This window comes from Pseudopodoces humilis, chromosome 2 (assembly GCF_049639895.1).
Source record: "Pseudopodoces humilis isolate 2021_Gansu_Grassland_sample_001 chromosome 2, ASM4963989v1, whole genome shotgun sequence".
Taxonomy (NCBI): Eukaryota; Metazoa; Chordata; class Aves; order Passeriformes; family Paridae; genus Pseudopodoces; species Pseudopodoces humilis.
Genome location: NC_142201.1, coordinates 109,566,828 through 109,593,558, shown reverse-complemented (window position 1 = coordinate 109,593,558; position 26,731 = coordinate 109,566,828). Strand labels below are relative to the sequence as shown.

General features: G+C 51.2%; 1 protein-coding gene across 2 annotated transcripts in view; it reads left to right on the top strand.

The window, feature by feature from the left end:
* IGSF3 (immunoglobulin superfamily member 3) overlaps window positions 1-26,650 on the top strand; it is a 92,789-nt gene extending 66,139 nt beyond the window's left edge. For both annotated transcript variants that reach the window (XM_088051205.1, XM_014253503.2), the window contains 5 exons: window positions 1,527-1,931; window positions 16,957-17,367; window positions 18,983-19,390; window positions 23,038-23,469; window positions 24,210-26,650. In XM_088051205.1, coding sequence (XP_087907331.1) covers window positions 1,527-1,931; window positions 16,957-17,367; window positions 18,983-19,390; window positions 23,038-23,469; window positions 24,210-24,460 — 1,907 coding nt within the window. In that variant the 3' untranslated portion in view covers window positions 24,461-26,650. The remainder of the gene's footprint in view (window positions 1-1,526; window positions 1,932-16,956; window positions 17,368-18,982; window positions 19,391-23,037; window positions 23,470-24,209) is intronic.
* Window positions 26,651-26,731: the final 81 nt, after the last annotated feature.

Genomic DNA, 26,731 nt, shown 5'->3' with positions numbered 1-26,731 from the left:
GAAACACACCGGCTTCTGCATGACTTCATGAAGCGTCCTTTCCCAGGCCAATTGGAGAGTAAACTTGAAGTCAGCTGGTCTTGGTGAAATTAAGTTTGTTTTCTAGGGCCTTCTCTGGCTCAGGGTTTCTCTGAGCTGAGCCTGGTAACACACTTACTGGGGCAGGAGGGCTGCTGCAGGGTCTGGAGGTGAGGGCCTGTGTGGGCCTGAGATGCAGCAGCTCTGCAGGGGAGGCAGCCTGGGTCTCACACTGCCCTCCTGGGCATTCACTGAACATGCTGTGAGAGGCTTTAATCCTGAAGATTGACCTGTTTTCTCAGGAATTGCACGTCCTGGAGCTCTGGCACGGTGACGCCGTGGGGTTGCAGAGGCACTTGCTGGAAGTGTGTGGATTTGGTGTGCTCCATGCTGTGCCCGGTCTGCCTGCAGCCAGCAGGGAGCTCCTGGCTCATCTTTCTGAGCCAGTGGCACGCTGAAGCCCCATGCTGATCCAGAAGATGTTCCTTTTTTGACTGGGCACTGTCTGGGGTCTCCTCAAGCAGTGGCAGCTCTGCTGAGAGCTGGGGTGGTCAGCACTGCAGGGAGAGGGAGAACTGTCAGCCCATGTGGGGCGCCCCATGGAGCCTCTGAGGAGGGGAGCATTTCTTGGGGATGCTGGCAGAAGAAAACAAGGTCCCTGCTAAGTCTGCTGGCAGAAGTGATTGGAAGAGAAGAAAGTGTTTCTCTCTGCAGCTTGGAGCAAATGAGCAATGGAAATACTCTGAATATATAAGCCTGACTGGCTTACAGTTGACTGACTGGAATATGTTATCTTTTAATTACTAATAGACCGCTGACTTCAACTCTTCTAGCCAGAGTGCTGGGGGTGGACAATTGCAGAGTGGCAGACATGCCAGAATAACTCTGTAAAGCTGTCCTGGGGTTGATCTGGAAGAGAACAAAAGCTGTGTTGTGTGAAGAGGAGGAACAACCAGCTTCTCTTTCAGTTTGCCTCCATCCTGGGGTTTTGTAACCATTGCCACCTCTACGATGCATGTTTTGAAGGCTGGTACTTCTTGCTTTCCTCATTCTTCCTCCAGCTGCAGCAACCAGATGCAGACTGGTTGGAGGTTGGGGGACAGGGTGGGACCTCCTGCCCAGGAGGTGGATGTGAATCTCATGAAGCTGGTGCTGAGTAGCTGCTCTGCCAGGTGCTGCTCCCTTGCTGTTGTGCTGCTGCATTTCCATACGGGGTTTTGGCAGCCTGCAGGGGCTGTCTGCACACCCTCTGTGTTTCTGGGCAGAACTCAAGGGCAGTCCTGCTGCGGCTGCAGCCCGTGCTCACTCAGACAGCCGCTGCTGTTCAGGCAGTCACCGCTTGTGTGTTTTTGCCTCTGCTTTTCACCTCACTTGGCCACAGCAAATGAGAAGCTGACACAAGTTGGGTGGCTGATCACACCTCTGGATGTCCACACTCCAGCTTTTGTATGCTGACAGCAGGGCCTCCTTAGGCAGGTGTCTCCAAGCCCTCTCCTCTCTTCCCACAGAGGCCGGGTTTGCCGTCACAGCCATCTCCCGCACGCCGGGGGTGACCTACAACGAGTCCTTCGACCTGCAGTGCATCATCAAGCCCCACTACCCGTCGTGGGTGCCGGTGTCGGTGACGTGGCGCTTCCAGCCGGCGGGCAGCACCGAGTTCCACGACCTGGTCACCTTCACGCGCGACGGCGGGGTCCAGTGGGGCGACCGGGCCGCGGGCTTCCGCACCCGCACCGCCATCGAGAAGGCCGAGTCCAGCAACAACGTGCGCCTGAGCATCAGCAGGGCCAGCGACACCGAGGCCGGCAAGTACCAGTGCGTGGCTGAGCTCTGGAGGAAGAACTACAACAGCAGCTGGACCAGGCTGGCGGACAGGACCTCCAACCTGCTGGAAATCAGGGTCCTGCGGCCAGGTGAGTGCCAAGGGTGTGTGGAGGGGGTCGGGGGGATGTGCTGGTGCTGTAGAGTTAGAGTCCCCTGAGTTAAGACTGCTCTTCTGGCAGTGACTGATGTTTCTCACTTGTAGCTGGCTCAGCTCTTCGACTGTCACTGTGTTGGAGCTCCTTTATCCACCTCTGGGGAAGTGGGTCCTCTCTTTGCCCTCTTGTATGCTATTCCTGGGGTTTTCTTCTGGGAAGTGAGGTGGCTGAGCTCAGTCCAGTCTCTGGAGTGTTCCTGTGAGACAGAGATGGTTTCCAGGTTGCTACCTCCATTTATCAGGGCAGACTCTGAAAAAAGAGGAGAAGAACGGGGCAAACAGGATCAAAGAGAGAGATGTGTTCCCACCAAAGTTGCACGTGCACCATACGCAGGGGGCTGCAGCTCTGGTCTAATAACTGGGTGCATTTCTCATTCTGCTGGAGGCACCTTCAAAAACAGATGGTGATCAAAGAGCCTGATTTTCATCCTCACCAGAAATTGAGCCCTTTTAGCTGAAAGTCTCGATGGCCACAGGTGCCCACACTGAGTGTGCAACAGATAAGCAACAGGCACCTGTTGTGTGGCAGGGGCAGTCAGAAAACCCACAAGGTTCTGTCTCTGTGCAGCCTCTGGAGAGAGTGAGGGGCCTTCTGTAGGCCTTGTCACTGATATTTTGTTGGTGTCCCTGTTGTGCATGAAAATGCAAAGACACGTGGCCACGGTAGCTGTGAGCTGTTGCTGAGCTGAATGGTGTATTGCTGTCTTGGCCTTAGGAATGGAGTTGGTGTTTGGAGTTTTAACACCTTCAGAAGTACTGGCTCAGGTCCTTGCTGCATGTTAGTCCTCCTTTCGTGTTCCTGTGCAGAAGGACTGCTCCCTAGGTTCGCTCCTGATTGGATTTTGTGTTTTTCCCGTCATTATCCCTCTTCGTACTCCCTCCACCTTCCCCAACCCTGTCGTAAGACAACTCAGGGGATGCTGTGAGCTCCAGCCACCTCGTGAGCTCTCCATTTTTCTTCCCTCTCTCTCCCTTGCCCTCATCTCCAGGTTAATCTTCTCCATTTATCTTGATTATGCTGCCTTGTAATACATGTTTTACTGCTTGCAAGGTTGAGTTGGTGATGTTCATCATTTTAGCTTACTTCCCTAGGAAACAGTGTTGAATGGATGTGGTCCCTGGAGTAACATGCTTCTTCACAGGTCTCTGCATGCCTATCTGTGTGTGAGACAGAGAGGGAAAGAGAAATCTTTGGTAGCAGCTTCCAGTGTGTCGCAGCTCGGTGTGGCAGGCAGCTCAGTTAAACCATGCTCTGGCAGCCTGTTGTTCTTTGCTGGAGCAGTAACCCTCAAGTGATGCCTTAACAGAACAAGTTGTCCAGGTCTCCATGGTTTTTACCTCTCCCTGACTCCCAGCTGCTCAGCAAATGACTACAAAATAAATCTTAGCTGTCAGTTCAATGATCCCTGCATAATGTTTGAGGCTTTATGGCTCACAAGTGGGGATGAAAGAGAAGAGGGACTCCTCAGAGCTTTCCCAGCACCATGGATGCACCCTCTCTATGTTTTTTTGCTGTGTCCCAGGCAGCCCCTGGGGGCAGGTGGTTGATGTTCTCGATGAATTAAATGTTGGCAGTCAGACCAGGGAGTTCTCTGGTTTTGCAGGTGGCAGAAGGTTGTATTGTGTCACTGCTGGGTCTTTGGCTCGATGATCTCCAGAGAGGATCCAGGATGATATGGGAGACTCCTTTCCCAGAGACTTCTGAATGAATGTCCTAGAGCCCTCCCAATCAAACCTGTGCTGATGAAGTGGGTGCTGGTTTTCAGATAAATATCCAGGGCTTCTCCAAAAAGGGTAATTCAGGACCCCCAAATGACTAAACAGCTGAGAGCACTGTCTGTCTACCTCTGTTCTACAACAGTCACCTTAATCTGAGATGACTTCAGGTTGCTATTTGGTGTCTCAGTCCTAGCTTTTCCTTTTCCATTAGCCATGGGTGTCTGCCTTGAACCCATATGCTTGGGGTGACCTATCTCCACTACCAGTCCACTAAGGGACACCATAAAGGGGGTTGTCTGGAGGTCTTTTGGCAAGTGGAGCCAGCACACATTTCCAGACAGTAAGTTAATGTGGGATTCTAGTTCCCTCTCAGACCCTGCTCCCTGTTTGGGTGACCTTTCTGTTTGACAGGTTCCAGGTGCAGACACGGAAATCAGTATACATCAGCCTTTGAAGTGTGTTGAGGAGAGAAAGGTAAATTAGTGGCAGCCTCCTTGCTTTGTGAAATCCCACAGGCCTGAGGAGTAGGGTGCTGGAGCTTCTCCTGGTGTGTTGGTTTGCTGTTTCAGCGCTCAGGCTGCCTCTCCTTGGCACTCTGCAGCAGGGTGGTGTTTCTAGATGTCATCTGTGCTGAGTGCTAGTTGCAGAGGTGGCAGTGCTAGTTTTGAGTTGCGTGTGTTAACGTGGCTACAAAGGCGTTTCACATACGGCTACCTTGTGGCTATCAGGTATTGCTGAGGGAATGCCAGCATTCCAGTCCTTTCCTACTCCCACAAGAAATGGGCGGTATTTTGAGAAATGAAACATGTAGGGGCTGAAGGAGGGAGCAAGAAAGGCAGGCAGTGGCAGCATTAACCCAGCTCTGAGTACAAAGCCTCCAGGTGGGATGGCACAAGTCTCCTTTGTGGCATCTGAGCCAGATTTGGCCTTTGAGAGTGACATTCCTGATCTCTTGGGCGTGAAGCTGTTCTAAAGGCTGGCAGTGTGAGGAAATTCCTTATAAAGGGTGCTGGCTGTATGTGTGAGAGGTTATAGAGAATTTAGGTATCGTGTAAGTTCACCAGCAGTAACACTGGGATCTGAAGCTCCCTTTGCTGGCCTGCTCCTCGGTGCCCTGCAAGCCTGCACACCTTGGGTTGAAAGCTCATGAGTGCTTTGCAGAGACCTGCTCTGCTTTAGGGACACTGCTGAGTTTTAACTTCTGTAGGCTGGGGCAGAAATCCAGGCTGGTGTGGTGGGCTGTCAGACATGACTGGGGACCAGACCATGTAGCCTGTGACTATTTCATTTCCCCACAATGCAGTGCTCTCCTTTCTACTTCCATCTCTCAAAATGCCTGTTGTTTCTTTCTTGGTGAGCTCATGTTGCAGCAGGAGGGGAAGAATAATACATGTCAGTTCACACCAGCTGCTTCCCTGAAACCAAAGCTGGCAGGAGACCGTGCACAGTAGTGCAGCCCAAGCTGGAAGTGAGCCCCAAGTGCAGGAGTGGAGATTTCTTTTGTGTTCGGGGTTCCCCTTCTGCTGCAGTATGTGTCCTGCTTCTGAAAACGTGGCTCTATCATCCCCAAGGCCATCATCCCTTTCCCCTGAGGGTTCATCACCATTTTCCCATCTAGAGACATTTCTTTGCCCTTTGCTTTGCCCCTTTCCAGGTGGAGATCATCCAGCATGCAAGGCTTAGTGGGCCAGTGTGAGAGATCCATCAGGATTAGCTGTGTCCTGTCCTGGGAGAGGACATTCCTGCCAGGTCACTCCCTGGCAATTGGAGCTTTCTTGGGTTTTAGGGGAAGCAGGTGGTTCCTTTTGAATCCAAGTGAGCCTGGAAGCATTTGGATTCAGGCTGAGCTCTCAGTGTTCACACTGAGATGCCAACTGACCTCACTGTTCCCTGCCCCCTTCCTCGCACAGCATGGAGGGGAAACAGTGCTTGGGCTCTGCTCCTGCCTGAGGAAGGTGGTAGATAGGTTCAGACAGGCCAAGGGGAAGACCCAAGGGCTGTCAGGCAGGCTCTGTTCCCATCTCCTCCTTGGATCTTGCTTCTCCCTGCCAGGTGTCCAGGGATGGAGCACTGAGACAGCAGGTGCTGTCTGGGAGCAGTGCATGTCCGTGTGGTCTGCAGGACTCAGACAAGGGCAGCAGACAGTGCACAATGGGGGCTGTACTGCAATCTGGGCAGGCTTGGGTGTCTGTGGAGTGCTCTCTCTTTTGGCGAGGAGGCTTGGAGCAGATTTGTGCTGGTCTATTAAATTGTCATTGTCATTGTGTGTGTTAGTGCACTTACCATTCCCCCACAGCAGAAATGAGGGGGCGATTCGGCAAAGTCCTGGGGTCTCAGTGCTGGAGAGTGTATCTGGCAACAGCAGAATAAGAAAGCAGGGCTTTCACATAGCACCGCCACCCTCAGAGCACCTTTTCACCCCTTTCATACTCATGCACCTCCCCGTGCAGCTCCCCACATCTCCATCCTTGCGTTGCCCCTTGTCCTGTTCCCGACTAATTCTGGATTGGACGCTCAGGGAGAAGCTGCAGTCGCCTCTATAAATCTGTCCTCATGCTGCTGGGTTTTTGACAGTAATGAACATGGGAGGAGGGATGGCAGGGGATGATAACTGAGCAGACACCAGGGGTGCTGAGCTCCTCACTGCTTTTTTGCAAGCCGGTCTACAGCAGATTGATTGACCTGGGAGCCATCGAGCAAACAAGGCAGTCATGCTCTTCATTAGAGCATTAATTAGCTTCCAGAGGCTCTCCAGGGGCTGCTTCTTAAAGTTTGGTTTATTAGGAGCTGTTAACTTGAAGCCATCATGAAGGGGGAGGGTGGAGGCTCATGAAGCTGGCCTTGGAGGAGCTGGACTTCTTTCTGAACCTGACTTTAGGAGTGGGGCGAACCTGAGCTGTGCTGTCCCTGAAGCCCTGCATTCAGGTGGATGCAGAGCCCTCTGCTGCTTTTCTGCTCTCCACAGGAAAGCAGAGTGGCTGTGCTGGGCTAGTGATGGTCAGAGAAACCTAATGAGTGGAGAACGAAGGACTCTTACCTCTTTGTCCAAGCCCATCCATGGCAGCCACAGAGAGACCATTCAGTCTCATGCTCCTCCTTCACTCTGAAGGCTCACTGAGCAGCCAAGCAGTGGATGGTTGTGACTGCAGACCGAGGCTGCTTGGAAGTTGAGGAGGGCACAGGGCAGAGGAGAACTAGAAAAGGAGACTGCTGTATAGCACACTTAATGCTGGGAGAGGAGCACTGATTTTCAAATAATTAATTACCAAGACCTTTGTGGAGTATACTGAGAAACTTTCCTTATCTCAGATATTACTGTTAATGCTTTTATTCCATCTCATCTTAGTCATTCTTAGTGATTTCAGTGTTTAAGGAATCCTCTCATGGATGGATGTGAAAGATGCATTCTCTGCTACAGGTGGCCAGTGGGATACTGACCAGACTCTTGAGTGGAGGCTCAAACAAGTGTTTTCAAAGGCCACAGAGTCTCTACTTCAACCTGACACTTCTTGCTTCTGGCAGCATCCAGCAATAAAGTTAAGCAAGGAAAGTTAATGAGCTGGAAACTTCCTTACAGAAGTGAAGTCTGGAAACTGAAGTTTGCGGCTTGCTTGATCCTAGAGTGGTTCTGCTCTGTAGAACAGCGCTGCTTCCATGCTTTACAGCTGCCTGCTCCATCTGGCAAATGGTTGTACTCCTGCTTGAGTGATGAAGGAGTTCCAGAATTGCTCGGAACAGAGGAGGCTGTTCCTCAGCAGCAGCAGCAGTGTCTGTGACACAGAGCAGTCTCCTCTTCCCTGTGTGCTCGGGGACCTGCTCCTGTCCCTTCACTGCCAGTGGGGTAAGACCTGCTGCTCTTCCTCAGAGCTGCTGCTCCTTCCTTCTGGCACACTGAGCACATGAAATGAAGGGGCTCAGTGCTGCATGACCCAGAGCTGTCCCCTTACACATACCTGCATTAGTGACCCAGCTGGAGCCCTTTCTCTTCTGCAGATAGCAGAGGTGGGGTTGATTCTCCTACCTTGTACCCAGGTAGTCTCCTACTCCTGCCCATTTGCTTGGGGAGCTCTGTTGCCACACTTGCCAGGTCCTCTGGGACAGATTCTCTGCTGTCACTTCCTTGGCACAGTTATTTATCTCAGGCCAGCACCCCAGGGTGCTTCTTCTCCACACTTAGCTATCACTCCCTCCTCCAAATATCCCTGTCCTTCTGGGTGTAAGCAGCAGGGGAGGGAGCTCCTGCTGCATTCTTGATGCTGTAATGGGGATGATGACACTGGCCTTGTGGGAAGAGCTGTGATTCACCTCTCCTTGCATTTGGTTTTCCTTCTGGGAGGGGTGCTGCTTGGCTTCTCTACAGGTTTGCCTGGGAGAGCCTTCTGTAAGAGCCAGGTGTGTTGAGCTGATTGCAGTCAATTATGTTCAAGGTTTCTCTTGGGACTCCAGCCTGGAAAATGCACCCAGGGGCATGACCTAAGAAGTTGAACTTTAAATGGATGAAGCATCTTGGATGCATTTCACAAGGGTGAAGAGCGTGGGAATGCATCCTTGCACCTCGTGGGACCTTAACCTGACTCAGCCTGCTCTGTGTGTGCCCACTGATCTTAGTGCAGGCAGTCTTTCTTTTCAGCCCCCTGACAAGACTGACAATGCCGGGAGACCTGGGCCATACCCAGGATATGCTGCTCTCTTCAAATTAGCTCTCTCCATGGTTAATTTTTAGGTCCAATTTTTTCACTTCCATTTCAAAGTACTCTTTGCTTTCTCTCTTTGATACCTCCTGAGAGGTTTTCCACACTCCTGTTTGCAGCATGGATATACAAAACCATGGTGTCAGCCTGTTTGCAGTCTGTGCACATGCACCTTCTTTGATGTTGTCTTGAACAGTTTCTCTCTCTCCCCACACTTCATCGATTCCCTCTTTGCTCTCCTTGGGTAAAATACTCTGCAGTGAGCAGTACTTAGATGGTGTCCAGCTCTAAAGCTTTGTACCTCCTCCTGTCCTTGAAGATTTCAAAAGCAGAGTTCAAAAGCCCTTGAGGGAGTGGGAGACTGGTGATGAGCAGCTTTGCAGCCAGGTGTTGATGACTCTTCTGTCCCAGTCTCTGCATGGAGCCCCAGCCCTCCATGAGGTGAGTGGCCTTGGGGCCAGCAGGTTCAGTGCTGCAGCAGCACAATATTTCTCTTGCTGCATTCTCAGCCCTCCAGTCAGAGCAGAGCCCAGCCCAGGGGTCCCTCCCCGTATGCCCAAGCAGCACCTTTGGCAGTCCATCACTGTGCATGGGACCTGCACCATTGTTCTGTGTTCTGTATCCTGAGGAATGCTTCTCCTGGCAGGAGGAACTGCAAGTTCTGACATTGGTCAAAGACTGAATTCCTGGGTTTGCTGAACCTGAGATATCTGCTTCCTTACAGCAAACTGGCTCCAAACATGCTGAACCTGTGCCTCGGGGTCTTTTATTTTAATAAAAGTTTGTATACATAAAAGTTTTCTCTCAAGGCCATCTTGCTTTCTTAAATAGGCATTTGGGATGATGCTAAACAAAATTACTATAGTTTTCCTCGTCCCAGTTAACCAAGAAGCAGGGAGTGCAGATGATGATAGATCTGTAGCCCATTATGCTGAAATACATCCTCGCTCCTTAAGAAGTTCAAGAGCACAATTCCTTAAGAAATGACAGATGGCTCATTTCACTTGGTTGTTCTCCCAGCAGTAGTTGTACTCACTAGTTATGGAAGCAGCATCATCCATGAGCGTTCAGAGTGCAGGTGGAGCTGATCTGGCACTTTGCTGCACAGAAGGAGGTGATCCTCATCCCCAATGTGGGCTGCTGGCTGCATGGTCCTGTCCCATTCCATGTGCTGGCACAGGTCCTGCAGATTAGTACCCCTGCAGTAAGCAAGCCCAGTGGAAAGGAGCAGTTAAAGGTCAGTGGAGTGAGTTAGTGCTTGGATGGGTTCAGCTCGCAGGGGACTTCTCTTTGCATGGGGAGCAGCACCTGACATTGGCAGAGGGCTGGTATGTGCAGTATCCCAAAGATCTGCTCCTGCCTGAGGTCTGTCTGGAGAGCTTGCTCTCTGGATGGCAAGAAAATCACATTTCACACCACCCTAAGCAGCTCATCTCTGTCTGCCCAGCGCTCAGTTTTTCAGCAGGAGCTGCCGAAAATGCCTAAGTCAAACACAGCGTATGCTAAAGTCAGCCATGCGCTACAGGGTGCAGTTGTGCTCTGAGCGTGTAACTGCACAAAACTGTCAAGTTTTTCCGTGAGGGAAAAATTACCTCAGGAAATCCAGCCTTCAGCTTGGCATGGGAGTTGGTGTGTGGTGCTGCTGTGTGTGTTACAACTTGCTCTTTGGGTGCATTTAATTACTTTTTTTCCCTAATTGATGGAGCGCGCCTTTGTTTGAAATCTTTCTGACGAGGAGTTGATTAAATATCTCGGTATGTTATTTTTTTCTTTCTTTATCCTCAGTGGCTGTAGCTTGGTACTGAATTTATCTTCCAGTGATCCTATCTCCATATTTTAATTTACAAGTGATCAGTGAGCCGTATATTGTTTTCTGACAGCAGGCACAACTCATGCTGGGAATCTTTTATTCCTCCCTCCCTTCCTCTGTGTCTTGCAGAACTTTTATGTGCATTTCAGGGTTTTGAAGAAAAGTTTCTGGGTTTAAGTTTGTGAGGCATTTTGCTTTGGGGTATATTTGTTTCTTGCTGTTCTTTACAGGGGCATGGTTTCTGTTTCTTGGGCAAAGTCCTGGTTTTTCCAGGCTAGTGGCACGTCCCAGCTGGTGGTCTCTGTGAGGCTGTGAGCTTCCCAGCTTTTTCCATCTTGCCTTTCCTGTATGTGCTAGCAGATGTATGGCTTCTGGGCTTTAAAGAGCCTTTCTGGGTCACACATGCATTCCTCCCCGAGGCCCCACTTGGTTACCTGCTAGTTGGTTAGCTGCTCCACAGGCTCCTGCACGGCTGGTAATCCCAGGCTGTTCCCAAGCCAAGCAGATGTCCTTGTCACTGCCTGCAGGCTTCACATGCAGAGATGAAAATGACCCACTCCCCCAGTGTTTGGTGGGTCTGCAGTCTGACTGTGCTGCTTTTGGGGAGAGGCAGGGCATGGGGCCTCTTGTAGGTACCTTGGGATGATCAAACTGCTTGGGGCTGGAGCTGGTGGGGGATCCAAGCGGATCCACTGCAGGGTTTGAGGCGAGGTGCCTGTTCTGCTTTGCCACAGCACCCTCTGGCACCATTTTGAGAGCACCAAACTCCACTCCCCAGGCTGCAGTAGCACACAAGTGTCCTTCAGTCCTGTGCCTGGGGCTGAGTGCTGGCCAGGGCTGTTGGAGGGGTGATGGTCAGCATGGACATGCACAGACTTAAATACCTGGCTGGTCTTGCTGCAGCTATGAGGCTCAATAGCTATGAGGCTGGGGAGTGTCTGAGCTGCCTGCTGGGCTGTGGACTTTGCAGCAACTTGCTGAACATGTTGAAATGCAGGTCACTTGGTGGTGTTCAGAGTCACAGCCTCAGCTCTTTTGTCTGACCACATGGGAGAGGGCTGAAGCTGAGCCTTTCTCAGGAAAGGGTTAACGCTGTCTTTCCTTCCCACAGAGCTGCTCTCCCAGTAATTCAATCATGTCAGCCTGTTTGCAGGCAATAATTCATTGTTATAGGAACACTACAGTAAAGTGACAAGTTAATAATGGCAGTAATAATGGCAGGCAAAGTCTAATGCTATTTCCCTTTCTGCTGCTCCTGTTGCACCAGCAGCCTCCCATGTTGGCTAATGCAATTGCAACCTCACTAATCCAGTTTCAGGAGGAATTGTGTTCAGTTAAAAGAGAATAGCTTTAGTAGTCGGGAGCTGTGCTGCCATGTTCCTGCCTTCTCTGGGGAGGTTGCCCCGGTGCTGGAAGCCTTTGTCTTTACTTTGCTGTGATTTCTATGCTGTGGTTAAGCTTAATGAGCACAGTCCTCCTAGGAACATCTCGTTTTCTTCCCTTCTGTAAATGCCTTTCTTCTGATGCCTCCTATCCAAAAGGGCTTGCACATCTTTCCTTTTTGAATGTTGGTTTGCTTTCAACTAACCTAATAAACGTGAGTCACCCAGCTCACGCCATGCTGAATCAGTAGGATGGCGTGTACTTGCTTGACTCTGTTCAGTCATTAAAGCAGGAGTCCTTGTAGTGTCTGGGGAGGTGGAGGAGGCTCCTCAGCCCTGCTTTGTGGAAGGGAGAAGAGTTGGCAGAGGTCTGGATGTTAGTGCATGTCTGAGCCTGTGGCACTAACCTGCACACTGGTCTCTTGAATCCCAGGCAAACATCCTCCAGGAGGAATTCAGGCACCGAGTGCTTTTCAGGCCCTGGTGAGGGAAGTGATGAGGCAGCTCTGGGTTGTGACCACAGGCCAAAGGAATGGCTGAGTTTGTGCCAAAGTTTGTGGCCAGTGCCCTTCAGGGTGCTACACTGAGTGTGCTGGGGAGAGAGAGGTTCCTTGTAGGAAGTCACCATGAGGCTGTGCTCCTGGGAAAAAAATCTCTCCTGATCAGCCTGCTAAACCCACTGTATGGTGTTAAACCAGGGCTGGGCTCAGGCTGGGCTGGCCTCGTTTCTGCTCCCCCTGCACACACACCTCAGCACAGTGAAGTCTCGGTGGAGGCTTTTAAAAGTAGGACATTCCCCCAGAAAACTTTTTGCAACATTTCATCAGTTCCTTCCAAGCAAAAGTGTTCTCTGGAGGAGCTCTCCCCAGAGAGCAGCAGCCTCCAAAGTGGAACACAGCCTCCCTGCTGTGGTGACAGGGCTTTCTGGAGACTCTCTGGGATGCTAGTGGCCATCCTCCTGCCCATCCTTCTGTGCCACGGCTGCTGGTTCATGCAGAGCTGGCTCCTTCCTCAGAAGATGGCCCCCTCCTCCTTTGCTGCAGGGGCAACGTTCTGGGGTTTTGTGTGGGGACATTTTTTGGGGGAAACAATATCTTCAGGCGCAATTAAACATTGCCATTCCCAGGATGTGGTAGTAGTAGTGGCTCCCAGGTGGGAAGTACACTCCTGCTGTTGTGTTTTCTTGCTGCCTACCAGGCAAAACGATGTAAGGTGTTTGAGACGGAGCATCTTCTTATCACAGCATTTTTAGGTACAGGTTGCAAAGTGCTTTGCTAAAGGTAAGTGTTGTAACCACAGTTTGATGATTAGGAAACAGAGGGGAGGGAGCCAAGAGGCAGCAAGTCAGCAGAAAAACCATGAATCACATCACTGTGTCTGTCCTCCTCCTCCTCTGATGACTGTTCTCCCTTCCCCCAAATATTTGTATAACTGTGCTTACCACATGCTCAGCTTGAGGAGTCTGATTGCCTGCCTGATGGTGTGGAGAAAACCCCTACTGCATATCAGGCTGTGTAGCCTGCTATGGTTGTGAGATGTGTCTGACCTGAGCTCCCAGCCAGAGGTGCAAGCTTGGAAGACCAGAAGCTGCCACAGGCATCTTGAGATAATGATAAAAAAAGCTAAGAGGTTTCTAACCATGACTTGTTGCCAGTGTAAATTGAAAGCCTTAATAGCATATGTAGGGCCAATTACAGTACATTAAGGTACAATGTCCTCTTTACTGGCACTCTCCAGGGAGCCAGGAGACGTTGTGGCAACAGGATTATGGTTTGCAGATGATATGCACGATAAGTTCACCTAGACACAGGCACCTGTTCCTCTCACAGAGCAGATGTTTGGGAGGCTGTTAAGAGAACATCAACTTCTTGACAGCGCAGCAGAAAATGCCATGTAACCGTGTCTGTTCACACTGCTGCACCCACCACCTCTGCTGCCTGGCACGGGGCTGGAGCAGCCCTGCCCTGCCTCACCGAAACCCCAGCCCCTGGGGCACACCGGATCAGCTCAGCATTTGAAGGCCAAGCCCTTTCCTGGCTCTCTGCCCAGGCAAATCCTCAAGCCAGGAAAAGGGAGTTTCCCCCTTGTCAGTAGGGTGAGGTTTCACTGGCTCAGTGCCTGGGGTGTCAGACTTCTTGCAACCTCACTCGTGCACCAGCAGCTACAACCACTTCCATGTCATGGCAGCATCTTTAAACTTGACCTGGCTAGCTGCACCTGGCTTGGAGAGACTCAGTTTGCACTGGAACAGGCTTACCACCAGATTGGGAAGAGATGGATGGATTCCTTGGCGTTGTATTGTACCATTCCCATTACCCTGGACCACCAACTTCAATATTGTCTGTTTTCCCCTTTTTAAATAATTTTTCCCAAATGCAAAATGGGCTTTGTGGGTTTGTTTGCTTATCTGTGAGCCGTGGCTGATGGTCAGCCTCGTGGGAGACCAGAAGTGTGTTACCCACAGAGCTTCCCATGTCTTAACCAGGATCTCTCCCCTGCATTGGACAAGCAAACCAGCCTGAGGGAGAAGCTGCCTCAAGGTATCCTGTGTGCCGCAGCATTTCCAACTTAGCAGCTATCAGTCTGTGGTCCATCAAAGCCTTGAATCTTTGCTATAGGATCTGCAAAAGGTAATGAAGAAGAGAGGGGTGCCTGTGTACTATACAGGAACCAGCACAAGGACATGCAAGCATTTGTCATTCACAGAATTGGAAAAGACTGAGAATGTCCTCTCTAATTCCGTGGGAGGGAGGGAAACAGAACCTGCCCTTGCATCTTCTGTGGTGTGTCTCCCTTAGGAAAATAATTCATGTTTGATGAAAAGTGCATTGGCAGGGATGTCATTACATATCACTGATACCTATAATCCAGAGGAAAATTTGTGCACAGTGCTATGAACTTCTGCAAGAGTGCAATCTGGCAAAGGGAAGACCTGTGATTCCCTGCCAGGGCTTGTTGCTCCAACTGGTAGCAGCTGTATAAGCGCTACCTCATTGATATCTAGGGGTCTCGGTGCAAATATGGGCAAATTCCTCACTGCTGGCTGTAGTGGCTGCCAAGGATGGCTTGGAAGGATGGGGGAGGGTGTGTGAAATTTAAGATCTCATTTTTGCCAGAGTTAATAAGATTGCTTCCCCATTACTCTCAAAAAGATTTCTTCACAAAGATTTGCATGGGAGCAGGGAAAGCTGCTGAGAAGGCATCTAAGAGTCCTTGGATGTCCCCAGGAGTCCTGTTTGTACACAGTGACAATTACACAGTGATTATGGTCTGGGAACAAGCCCTCACTGCTTCAGTGGAATACATCTGTCATGTACAAGGTGCAGGTCTGTTGCCCCAAACACTAAGATCAAAACTACTCCGTGTCAGCCGTCCTCATTTTCATCTCCTGGAGGTGCTGCAGTGTGGGAAGAGCACTGAGAGGGGTGATTGCCTCTCAGCAGCTCTGGTCTGTGTGTACCCTGGCTTTGTCTGGTGTGTGTGTGTGTGTGTGTTGATACTGAGCAACCCACCACACGCAGCGTGTGTATATACTGCATTTTAATAGATATAGGGCTACTGACTTAACATACACAGTTGCTATAGTAACAAAGGTTTCCGTAGTAACGGTTGCAGAAAATAATCCAGTACCAATTAAAAATAAACTGTTTGGAAAGGGGGCTGGGGGAGAAAGGAAACTGCTGAGAACCACCTTCTCCTTTATTGGTTCATCTCCTAGGGACTTGGAAGATTGATTAATGCTCAAAATAACCGTTCTTAACCAATGCTGAGCCAAAAAGGTGGGATGAGGGTGGGTGTGGTGGCTAAGGCTATTGTCCTGAAGTGAAACAAAGGGGAAGGAATGTGTCTGGGATATGGCAGAAATACAGGAGAGTGATGCTGACTCTTTCCATTAGGTTGAAGTCCCTAGGGAGGAAAAACAAGGACAATTTCCCTCCTTTCCTTCCTCCAGTGTCTGCATGCCATACCACAGCCACGGAGTCTTTATTAGCATACTGATTAAAGCCACGGGCAATCCAGGCTCCAGGGGAACGTCTGATGCGATACAGGATGCCTATCTGAGATGCGATAGCGCAGAAAGCACTGCTGTGGTGGGAGTTCCTCCCATTTGAAGTTGTTTGTGCCCATCCTCTCCCTGGGCACCGTCACTCATCACTTGTGCCGACCGGCATCCGAGGTGCCCGAGGGAAGCTGGAAGCAAAGCGTGATGCAAAGCAAGGAGCCTGTGCCTCGGTGAGAGAGAGAAGACAACATTGCTTCCTCACAAACACAGGATGCGTGGGATGTGTTTCCAGGGTGTGGATGGGCACAAGTCCCCTGGCAGCCTTCATTTGTTGGTGCCTGTGGTGCCACACTTTAGTCGTGCCACTTGTACCCGTGCACTCCTCAAGTTTCATTTAGGAGATTTGCAGCCTGTCAGCAGCAAGGCAGCATTCCCCCCTTCAGAGGGGAGCAGCTATGTGAGGAGAGGTGAAGGAGGGATGGGCCATGGTGGCAGAGCTACTGGGAGGAGCGGTGTGTCGGTGTGTCCGGCTGGGTGGGGGCTGCCCCTCTCCCCCGTCTGTAGCCGGCAGGAGCACCAGGGCTCAGGTGACAAGCACAGCGTGAGCACACACTGCAGTGGAGGCTCTGTCTTGTGATTGCACAGGGAGAGAGGAATTGGGAGTCTGTGTGTCTCTCCTTACAGGAACTAGAGCTGAGGATTCTGCTGTATCATCCTCAACACCGTGGGAACTGCATTTGAGCTTGAGAAGCCAAGAGAAGTGATGGCCTGTGGCTTGTCCTAGGCTGTGCAGTTTGTGGTGGACTTGGAGCCAGATCTCCTGGCTGTGGGAGCAGAGCCTGCTCCCTGCTGATCCCTTCCAGTCTGGTGCTCTTTCTCCTTTTCCAGTTGTGCCTGCACTTCCCCCCTAGCTATTGCATGTCTGTGGGATACATCTCACTGAGATGGCTGGCACGTGACGGCAGTGGGGTCTCATTTCATTCACTATCTCAGAAGTGGTTTTCTCTGGAACTGGTCAACAGCTCATTGCCCTGAGGTGCAAGTGGTATGATTTTATCATGAGAAAAACCACTGAGTTTGGGTGTAGTCGTCTTACTAAGTCTGGTGCCTTAGACCACTATGAATTAAAGAGTGCTTTAAAGGTCAGACTGTGAAAAAGCAGCCTCTCTTGTTGAGGGACACAGTGAGAGGATCCAGGAGTAGAGAGGGGTTGAGAGATTTGGTAGAATATCTAAATGTCTTAAAGGCAAATGGGACCCAAGCAAGAATGGACTTGGGTTCTACCCCAAATCCACTGAGTTTCTTTCCTGTGTTAATGACCCACCTCTCTTCATCCTTCTCCATTCCCCCCTCAGTGACCAAGCTGCAGGTGAGCAAGTCGAAGCGGAGCATCACTCTGGTGGAGAACCGGCCCATCCTCCTGAACTGCTCGGTGAAATCCCAGACCAGCCCCGACTCCCACTTTGCCGTGCTGTGGTACGTGCACAAGCCCTCGGATGCTGACGGAAAGCTCATCCTGAAGACCACGCACAGCTCTGCCTTCGAGTACGGCACCTACGCGGAGGAGGAGGGGCTGCGGGGCCGGCTGCAGTTCGAGCGCTCCGCCGCGGGCGGGCTCTTCAGCCTGACGGTGCAGCGGGCAGAGGTGCGGGACAGCGGCAGCTACTACTGCCACGTGGAGGAGTGGCTGCTCAGCCCCAACCACGCCTGGTACAAGCTGGCAGAGGAGGTGTCAGGGCGGACCGAGGTCACCGTCAAGCAGCCAGGTGGGGTGCTCTTGGCATTGGCTCCTGTGCACGGCCTGTGAGGTTGCCACCCTGTCCTTGCAGCCTTGTGCCTGCACGTCCCTGTGTGGAAGGAGGATTTTCCCCACTTTGATGTGACTCTTGTCCCTCTAGGCTGAGCTTGTGTGCCTTTCAGCATCCCCACATGAAGGCTGTCCATCCCCCATAGTCTATAGGGCCACTGCATCCAGCCAGATTTCATTATCCTTGAGAGCATCTTGTAGCACTAGCGACTTACTGAGAGAGAACCCCTGTGTCCCTGCCTGGGAAAGCATTTTTATGTCTTGCACACAGTTTAATTTTACTCTGTGCCTGTATCCTGGCAGATGCAGGGAGCCTTGTCTCTTCCCTTTGCACATGGGGTGGGAATACTGTTTAATGAGGTGGGGAGCTGGCTGCCAGGAAAGGAGAAATCTGCTCTGTGGGTGGTTTCTGTGGCAGTGGATGACACTGATAAAGGTGAGCTGGTGGAGGAGCTAAATACAGCCCCCACAAGCAGGGGCAAAGGGCAAAAGGGAGAGGCAGGGAGGCACGTACTGTCCAGAGCCTTGGTACGTCCTGAAGAAGCCTGCCTCATCCCTGCTTGCTCCAGCTGCCTGTGTCTGGAAGGTGAAATCCCACAGGCAGGATGGAGGCAGTTGGATATCAGGGCTGGAGTAGGTTGCTCACTGCATTTTCTCTGTGTGGATTTAGCTGGCTAGACACAAACTCTGTGGACAAGGGTGCAAGGGGGATGTTGGATATGGTCCCCAATGCAGCTTTGCCTGGTCACACACGCAGGAAGCACAGCAGGCCATGGCTTGCTGCCAGTGCCCGCTCCTCATTTCTGTCTGCAAAGTCCCAAGATGGCTGAGGGGTGGCCAGGGACAGAGGAGCTGTGACTGCCCCCTCCTTTGCTTCGCCCCCCTCTCTCTGGGAAGTACGGTGCTTGCTGCAGCAGCAGTACCAGGGAAGTCCAGACTGGCCCTGGAAAAAATTGTGAGGGATTTAGGAGAGTTCGACACGTCATTTCACATAGAAGAGCAGATTCCAGTCACCCTCCTGTGTATCAATGAAGTTGTGGAGCAAAAACCAGGGACATTCCTGAGGCAGCAAAACACTGCATGTGACTTGGCCCCTGTGCCACTTCTTGTTTTGCAGTGGGGGTTCCCTGCAATCAGCTGTCAGTTCTCCACCTTGCTGGTTTTTTCCTTTTCCCACAATGGGGGCGGCTTACTGTTGGGGTGTGATCAGGCTACTGCCTCGTCCTGGAGGAGGAGAACAAGAAAAAAGTGAGATGTGATCTCCATTAGGTCTCTGTGCACTTAGGACCTCCCAGGTCCTGCAGGGGATTGTAGGTTTCCAATTCCCTGCACTGGATGGGTCATTGTTGGTGGCTAGCCTGAGATTTTCAGAAGACCCTAAAAAACACAAGCCTTCTTTCCTTCTCCTCCTCTGTTTTTTTTTTGTCCTTTCCTTTCCCTGTCACTTTTTCCTCTACTTCCTTATTTCTTTCATCACGCCCCAGGATTGTGGCCATGCAGGAAAGGACTGTGGGGAGACAAAGCACCCTTGCAGCCCTTGGTCACGTTGCATTTTTGATGGACTTTTCCCGTAGATAACCGCCTGCAGGTCAAGCAGACCCACAAAAACATCACGGTGCTGGAGAACGAGTGGGTGACCCTGGAGTGCCTGGTGAGCAACCGGACCAGCCCCTCATCCCAGCTGCTGGTGGAGTGGTCCGTGCGGCGGCCGGGCCGCGCCGAGAAGGAGGTGGTGGCCTGGCTGAGCCGGCAGAGCACGCTGCACTACGGGGACCTGACGGTGCTGGGTGACCCGCGGAGCCGGCTGCACCTGGAGAGCCCAGCCCCGGGCCTCTTCCTGCTCTCCATCCAGAACTCCACCGTGCGGGACAGCGGCGCCTACAGCTGCCGCGTGGAGGAGTGGCTGCTCGACCCCAGCGACCGCTGGTACAAGCGGGCAGAGGAGCTCTCCGGGCTCATCACCCTCACAGTCAAGCAGCCAGGTGAGTGGGATCTGGTGCCATCTTCCTTGAGCAGCCTCTGCCCTCTTGGGCAGACATGAATCGCCATCTGTCTGGCAGTGACAGTGGGTCCAGGCACAGGGCAGGACCACAGGACAGACCTTGCTGATTCCTTTTTCTGTGTCTTCTTGATTGCACCCCTGCTTTTCTGGAAAGTTTGTAGAGCAAGTTCTGCAAATACAACTAGATGGGCTTGGCATTTTGTCACTGCGTCTACAATTATTTTTTTTTCAGCACTTCTGGCAGATTAAATAGGGTAGGTTCCTGATTTTACTCATATTTGATGGAGAATAGGATGGAAGAAGCTACCTGTGCTTCCCAGATGTGTGCCCCAGGGGCAAGGTCCTTTCCTGAGAAGAGGGCAGTGGAGGCACACTGCTGAGTCTTGCTGAGCTTGCTGTCAACCAGCACCTCCAGATCCCGTTCTGCCAGGCTGCTCTCTAGCTACTCCTCTGCCAATTCTGCTTGTGCCTGGTGTTATTTGGACCTGGGTGTGAAATCCAGGCATTTCAACTTGTTAAATTCCATTCCATTAATGAAAGTCCAGAGCTCCAGACTATCTAGATTGCTTTAAGGCCTCAAGAGAGTCAGCAGCACCTCCCAGTTTGATATTGTCAGCATATTTGCTAATGGTGCATTCAACTCCTGTATTGAGATCTTTGATAAATACGTTGAACAGCACTGGCCCTAAAATTGGACCCTGAGGAACTCCACTGGTGACCAGTTACCAGACAGAAGTAGCCCCATTCACTGTATCCCTTTGAACTCTGCCCTTCAGCCAGTTCTTCACCCAGTGCACCATGAACCTCCCCCATCCCACAGCTGGAAGGGTGCTGCGAGGGACAGTATGAAAAGCCTTACTGAAATTGAAAAACTGCATCCACTGCCTTCCCTTCATCCTCTGACAGAGCAGGTGACACAAAGATATTAAATTATTTAACCAGGAATTGAGGTTAGACTATCAGGTCTGTAGTTTCCTGGGTCTTCCCTCATGTCCTTCTTGCAGATTGGAATATATACTGGCCAGCTTCCAGCCAAAAAGCACTTCCCAGACTCCCAGGGCCCTTGGATGATGTTCAGGAGGGGTCCTGCCATAACGCCTGATGAATCCCATCAGGCCCCATGGACTTGTGGACACTTGGCTCATATACAGCTGCTCCCTCACAATTTCAGAGTCTGCAGGTGGAAAAGTTACTGTTCCTGCACTCATGATCCTCTGACTCATGGGACTGGACAGCTCAAGGTTTATCAGTTTTATTAAAGACTGAGGAAAAAAAACATTGAATGCTTCTGCTTTTTCTTCATCCCTATTAAATAGGTAACTGTCTTCAACTGGTATCAGTTTGCTTCAGACATCTTCTTGCTATTAACAGCCTTAAAAAAATGCTGACACAACACTGACCAATTTCAGCTCTAACTGAGCACTGACATTTGTGTTTTCATGTTGCATGTATGGACTAGAGCTCTGTAATCTTCCTGCAGAGCCTCACTTCCAGAGATCATACGATTTCTGTCTCCTCTTGAGCTCCACAAGGAGTTGCTGTTCACCTAACAGTGCTTGACTTAAGACACAGTGGAATTTCTGCTCCTGTGCTTCCAAAAGGTGGTTCTTAAGACTGACCAACACTGATGGACTCCTAAACCCTCAAAAGCAGATTCCCAGAGTACTCAGCTAAGTTTTGCCTGCTTTAACAGCAGATAAGATGCAAAGGTAGTTTACCTTGGAAAATACAGATTCCCTAGTTTTTGAGGTATATGACTCAAGAGTAAATGTCTCTTTCAGAGGCTGTAGAACAAATAACTGTATAGTCCTCCTTCACTGAGTACTTCTCAGCTTCTAAAGCAGCCACTCTCTGCTTGTTCTGCAGTGCTTCATGCCTGCCCATTCCAGCAAGATGTCACCCTTCTAACTGCAGTGGAGCTGGCAAAAGCCTGAGGTTCTGGAAAGATTTTAGTGGTCATTCCTGGCAGAGATTTGTACTGTGGAGGAGGAACATTCTCAGGGGGACAGCAGAACTCTTACCTGCCACATCTTTGCTTGGGAAGTTGCTGGCCAAAGTGGCTTGAGCAGAGACACCTCTTCAGGCAATCCCTGTGCTGTGCTGGGTTGTCAGTACTGCTCTCCATCCAGTTTGATAATTGCCAGCCCTGATGGAGGGGATGATGAACAGCAGGAAAAATCTATGAGGTTCCTCTTGAATTGCAGAAGAATGTAGAGTGGGAATAAGAGAGGGAGTTGGGAGTGCACTAATTGAGGATTTCTTTTTTTTCTAAAAGTGCTTTGTTGTTGTTTGTTTTTGTTCCATAGCAGTCAGTACTTAACAAAATGACTAATCATGCTTGTGACTCATGTCTCATTAGTGAAGATCTCCAGCCTCATATCTTAGGGCTATAATCATCAGCAAGGGGGGGGGAAAACCTCTCAGCACCTTCAGACATCAGTTCTCCTCTTTCTGCTTAACCTGCTAAAGGTGATGGAGGCTTTGTATTAGTTTGGACAAGCCATTTCCTTTCCTTCCTCTTTTTTTACCTCTGTAGTCCCCAAAATTTCATGACTTAACCTCATTCCTGTTTCTGCTCAGGACTTTGGGAAGATGTGAACAGCAAATACTCAAATTGCTTACGGCCTGAAGAGCTCTGGCCTTAATGAAGGTTTTCCTCATGGGACCATTTAAAAAGTATTGGGCAGGTGCTGTAATGAGGAGCTCACTGAGCACAGCAGCCTGGTGGCTGACGAGAGCTGAGGGACAGCAGCCCCCTCCTGCAGGGTCTGCACAAGGGAGGGTTTGCACAGCTCTCCTCACTGGTGGAGGAAGTGCCTCTGTCTTCAGTGAGCTATCGACTTGCCCTTCCTGCTCAGCTCCCGCTTTGGAAAGGGCTTTTTAATCTTTAAATGAAAGCTTAGATCCAGACTGATAGGGATCCCTGGAGTGTGTGCTCCCTGGCAAGATGACTAAACCAAATGTTAATTGCTCTTGAAGTCAGCCTTTAATCAACTCATCGTGGATTCTGGCCACTGTGTCTCACTTAGGTAAAAACATCTCTTTAGCCTTGGAGCACGCACTAGAGGAAAAATAATGAGAGGAAGACTTTGGGAGCATCCTTGCTGTATCAGTGTTGAGACCATCTTCATGGAGGATGGAAACCTTACCTAAATGATTTTCCAAGCTGCTGGAAGAGGTCTTTTCTGTCATAATGATTTTCAAGTCCTTTGAGCACTCTCAAAGAAATAAAAACAGGGAGTACAATGTTTTGTGCAGCAGTAGCTGAGGAGGAATAGCACATTGCTCCTGAGCACATGCACCAAACCTTGGTTACCTGACGCGTAGCGTGTCTGGATGAGCTGCAGCAGCTTTCTCCTCTTGTCCCTTAGTTGGGGTGAGGGTGGGCCAGGGTGGGATGGTGCTTGCAGCCAGTGCCTGTTTGACCCCATGCCAGATGGTTCATGGTGAGGTGAGGATGCTGTGCCTGCAGGGCTGGCCTCAGAGGTCCCTGTGAGTCTTGGCAGGCTGCATCAAGCTTTTGGTTTTGCTTGGATCGTGCCCAGCACCAGAGTCATGACAGTTTGTGTTGCGATAGGATGGTTCTGATGATAGCTCAGCACTCATCTCTTGATTTTTTCATCTCAGATCCCACCTTGCAGGTGGACACAGCCACTGCCAACCTCACGGTGCAGGAGAAGGAGTCCTTCCCGCTGGACTGCAGCATCTTGTCCCGCTCCAGCCCAGAGTCCCACTTTGCAGTGACATGGTACAGCCTGCGGGCCAAGGAGGCGGGCGACCACGCAGAGGAGGGCGAGGAGGAGGAGGAAGAGAGGGAAGCGGTGCTGAGCGTGGGCCCTGATGCCATCTTCAGCCCCGAGGCTGGTCGCTGGGAGGGCCGCCTGCGCTTCCAGAGGCTCTCGGCGGTGCTTTTCCGGCTGACGGTGCTGCAGGCTGGCGGTGCCGACACCGGCAACTACTCGTGCCGAGTGGAGGAGTGGCTGGCGGATCCCAACGGCGTCTGGTACCGGCTGGCCGAGGAGGAGTCGGGGATGGTCGCTGTGCACGTGCAGGATGCAGGTGAGAGGAGGTGATGACTGTCTGGCCCTGGCATCCCCTGCATCTTTGGTTCAACCAAGATGAAAAGGCCAAGGAGTGAGTGGGACTGGGGCAAGTCGGTGGTGCTGGTACTTTTCCAGTCAGCTCAGTGGTTCTTACCAGTTCTTGCTTTGCCTTGAGTATCCACAATGCACTTAGCTCTGTTCTGGGGCTGCTCACCCACAGAATTTACCACCTGGTGTGTCTCGAGCCAGTGGGGATGGACCTTGCCACCCACTGGGATTTAACCCTCCCCTGGGGGGGAAGTTGGCTTTGCTCTGCACAAGAGCATAGGCTGTGGCACACGGGTCTCCTCCTCACATGAACTCTTGAAGCTGTTGCATGGTTTGGAGGCCCCAGAGGGAACTGAGGTCATGAGGGTTTTGTGGGCCCTCAAGGGAGAGAGATCCTGAGGTGCTGCTGCCTTTGCATTGCACCACTGAGAGTATACAAGCTTTGCAAGGCTCCCTGCTTTATAAGATGCTATAAAATCTCCACCAGGGAAGACTCTGTCACTCATGAAACTCTTGGGGGGATAAAGCTGAAACATTCCCTGTTACATCCAGCTTTCTTCTGTTCTAACTCTGTTATTTTTCCCAGAGCTCCACCTCCTGCTTTGACATAGAATAATGAGCATCTGGTTTTCCATGTTGCTGAGGAAGTTTGTATGCCCTGATTACCTGAGAAACCATGAAATGTGACCACCCTGTGTCTCTTTCCAGGCTCCACGCTGCAGTCTGTCATCTGCTCCAACGATGCCCTCTTCTACTTCGTTTTCTTCTACCCCTTCCCCATCTTTGGCATCTTGATCATCACCATCCTCCTGGTGCGGTTCAAGAGCCGAAACTCCAGCAAGAACTCGGAGGGCAAGAATGGGGTTCCCTTGCTGTGGATCAAAGAGCCTCACCTCAACTACTCTCCCACTTGCCTAGAGCCACCAGTGCTCAGCATCCACCCAGGAACCATAGACTAAAGAGGCAGAGACAGCTGTAGGGACACACAGAGGGAGAGAAGCAGAGATACACCAGGAGCCCTGAGGAACACAGTGGGGTTTGTGTTCTTGTTTCATTTGTTTTACTGTCCGTGCTCCGACACAGTGGCTGAGCTCTTCCCAGCCAGCAGGAGCAGGAAGGTCCAAGGCTTCCTCCAGCACCTGTGGGAACATACCCCCTCACCCCAATGGACAGAGGCACTTGCTGTACATAGCGGATGTTCCTCTTGGACTAATCTGATTCACATCAGTTGCTGTCTTTTGGGCTGTTACTTTTTTATAATTTCTTTTTTGGTCACTCAAAGAACTGTAGACATTCCCTGCCTTCCACACAGTATGGAGTTCCCAGGGGGTATTTGGTCCTGGAGTGATCTCTTTGGCAGTAAATGTATATGTTTTCCAAAATAGACTGTTTTCCCTTCTTTGACTCAGTGCTTCAGTGAAGAAAGTCTTTTCTCAAGGTGCACTGAGCTAACTCCCCCCTCTTCCAAAACAGACAAAGCCAGGTCTGTCCCCAGAGGGGTTAACTGGGCTGTCTATCAAGAGGTCCATTTCAAAGACTGGCTGTAGCCTCAGCATCTTCTTGCCTCCATCTTACTTGTTTTCTCAGGAGGGAGCAATTCACCTTTTGGGAGTGTTCCCAGGTCTTGGAGAGACTGACTATTGAGCGTGCTTGCGGTCAGGACAAAAGCAGTTTAGTTTGTCTCAAGGAACTGAAGGGGGGAAAAGAAGCACACCTGAAAGCCCTGACTGTGTTGTAGCAAAGCGGGTCCTTGTATGGTCTCACCAGTCATGCTCCTCCCTGGTGTCCCTGCTGCCATCTCTGATGAGGCAGATCTCCTCTGTGCCCCAGTCATTTGGGAATGGGAGGCTTAATCCAGTCTCTGAAGGCTTCAACATGACCAAAGTAATGACTCTAGGAAGGAGGAAAGGAGAAGCTCCACGGGTCAGGTTCACAGTCCCTGGATGGTTCAGCCAAGGAGCCCAGTAGCAAACATGCCACGTAGTGGGGATCTGCATATAAAAACCGCCATGTGTCACGAGTTTTCCTTGTGGCTGCACTACTCCCCAGTGTGAGCCTGGACAAAGCAAGGGGCCTGCAGCACATCAGCACCTTGGGGACTTCCCTGTCCCCTTGGCCAAGAGAAATCTTCCCCCTGCGTGTTATGTGCATCTGCCATTTGTTCCTGAGACTTTAGGAAGAGAATCCATTTCTCCATAAGCTCCCCCTCCTGGCAAAGTCACCTGCTCTTGTAAGAGTCGCTGTGGCAGGAAATGCTGTTCTTTCTGTGAAAGATATGGCTCTTGTGAACCAAACCAGGGCTCTCGCCACGTGGGGCACCTGACCCCCTGCACCCCCTAATGCCAAGAACCCCTGCCCTGTCCCGTGGAGGAAACCGCCTCCTCCCCCGTAAGCGTTGCGTCCGGCGGAAGAAAATGTTTGCCAAAAATGGCCTTTTGTTGTCTTCCTTGATGTCTTCCTGGCAAATCCGGCCATTTCTTTTTTTGCAGCATGGCTGAAGCCAACCGGGGGCAGACGGGAGCAGCCGCAAGACCCCCCTGCCTCACGTGTGAGAGGTGCCATACCCACAGCCGTTGTCCTCTCCGGAGGGTCAGACTGCTCCTTGGGAGCAGAGGGGACCTCAGCAGATGCTCTGTAGCACTAAGTCAGTTAGACCCTGATGCCTTGACGTTTCAGAGGTGGTGAAGCTTCAGGTAGGAGATCTGCACCGTGAGCCTCACTCCTGTCTGGGAGAGGACCCCCATGGCTGCAGATCGTCTCGTGCTAAGGCGTTTGAAGTTGGCCACCTCTGCACCTCCACCAGAACAGCACTGGTTTCTTCTTCTGCTGGGAAGCCCCAGTTTCACTCGTCCCTCTGTGAAGTCTGCCTCCTCGAGACATAACTGCTTACTGGCCCCAGCATATGCATAAAATCACACTCCTATATCTGTATGTATCACACACCCGCACACTTGTCTTCCCTTTCTGACTAAGACGTCTGCAAAGAGGGGAGTGGGATGAGAAGTGAATGGAAATGAAGAACCGAGGTGCAAACAGCTGCAGCTGCAGCCAGTGGGTATTGTTTCCTAACTGTACTGTCTCCTGTAAGTACTGCTCCTGGGCAGGAACCACGACTCGCTTCACCTTGAAGGAAGAAGAGAAAATGAAGTCAGCGGGAGCTGTTCTTTCCTGGGAGAGCTCTGCTCTGCACCTGAGCCACGCTCCTCCTCGCCAACCTGTCTGCCCCAGAA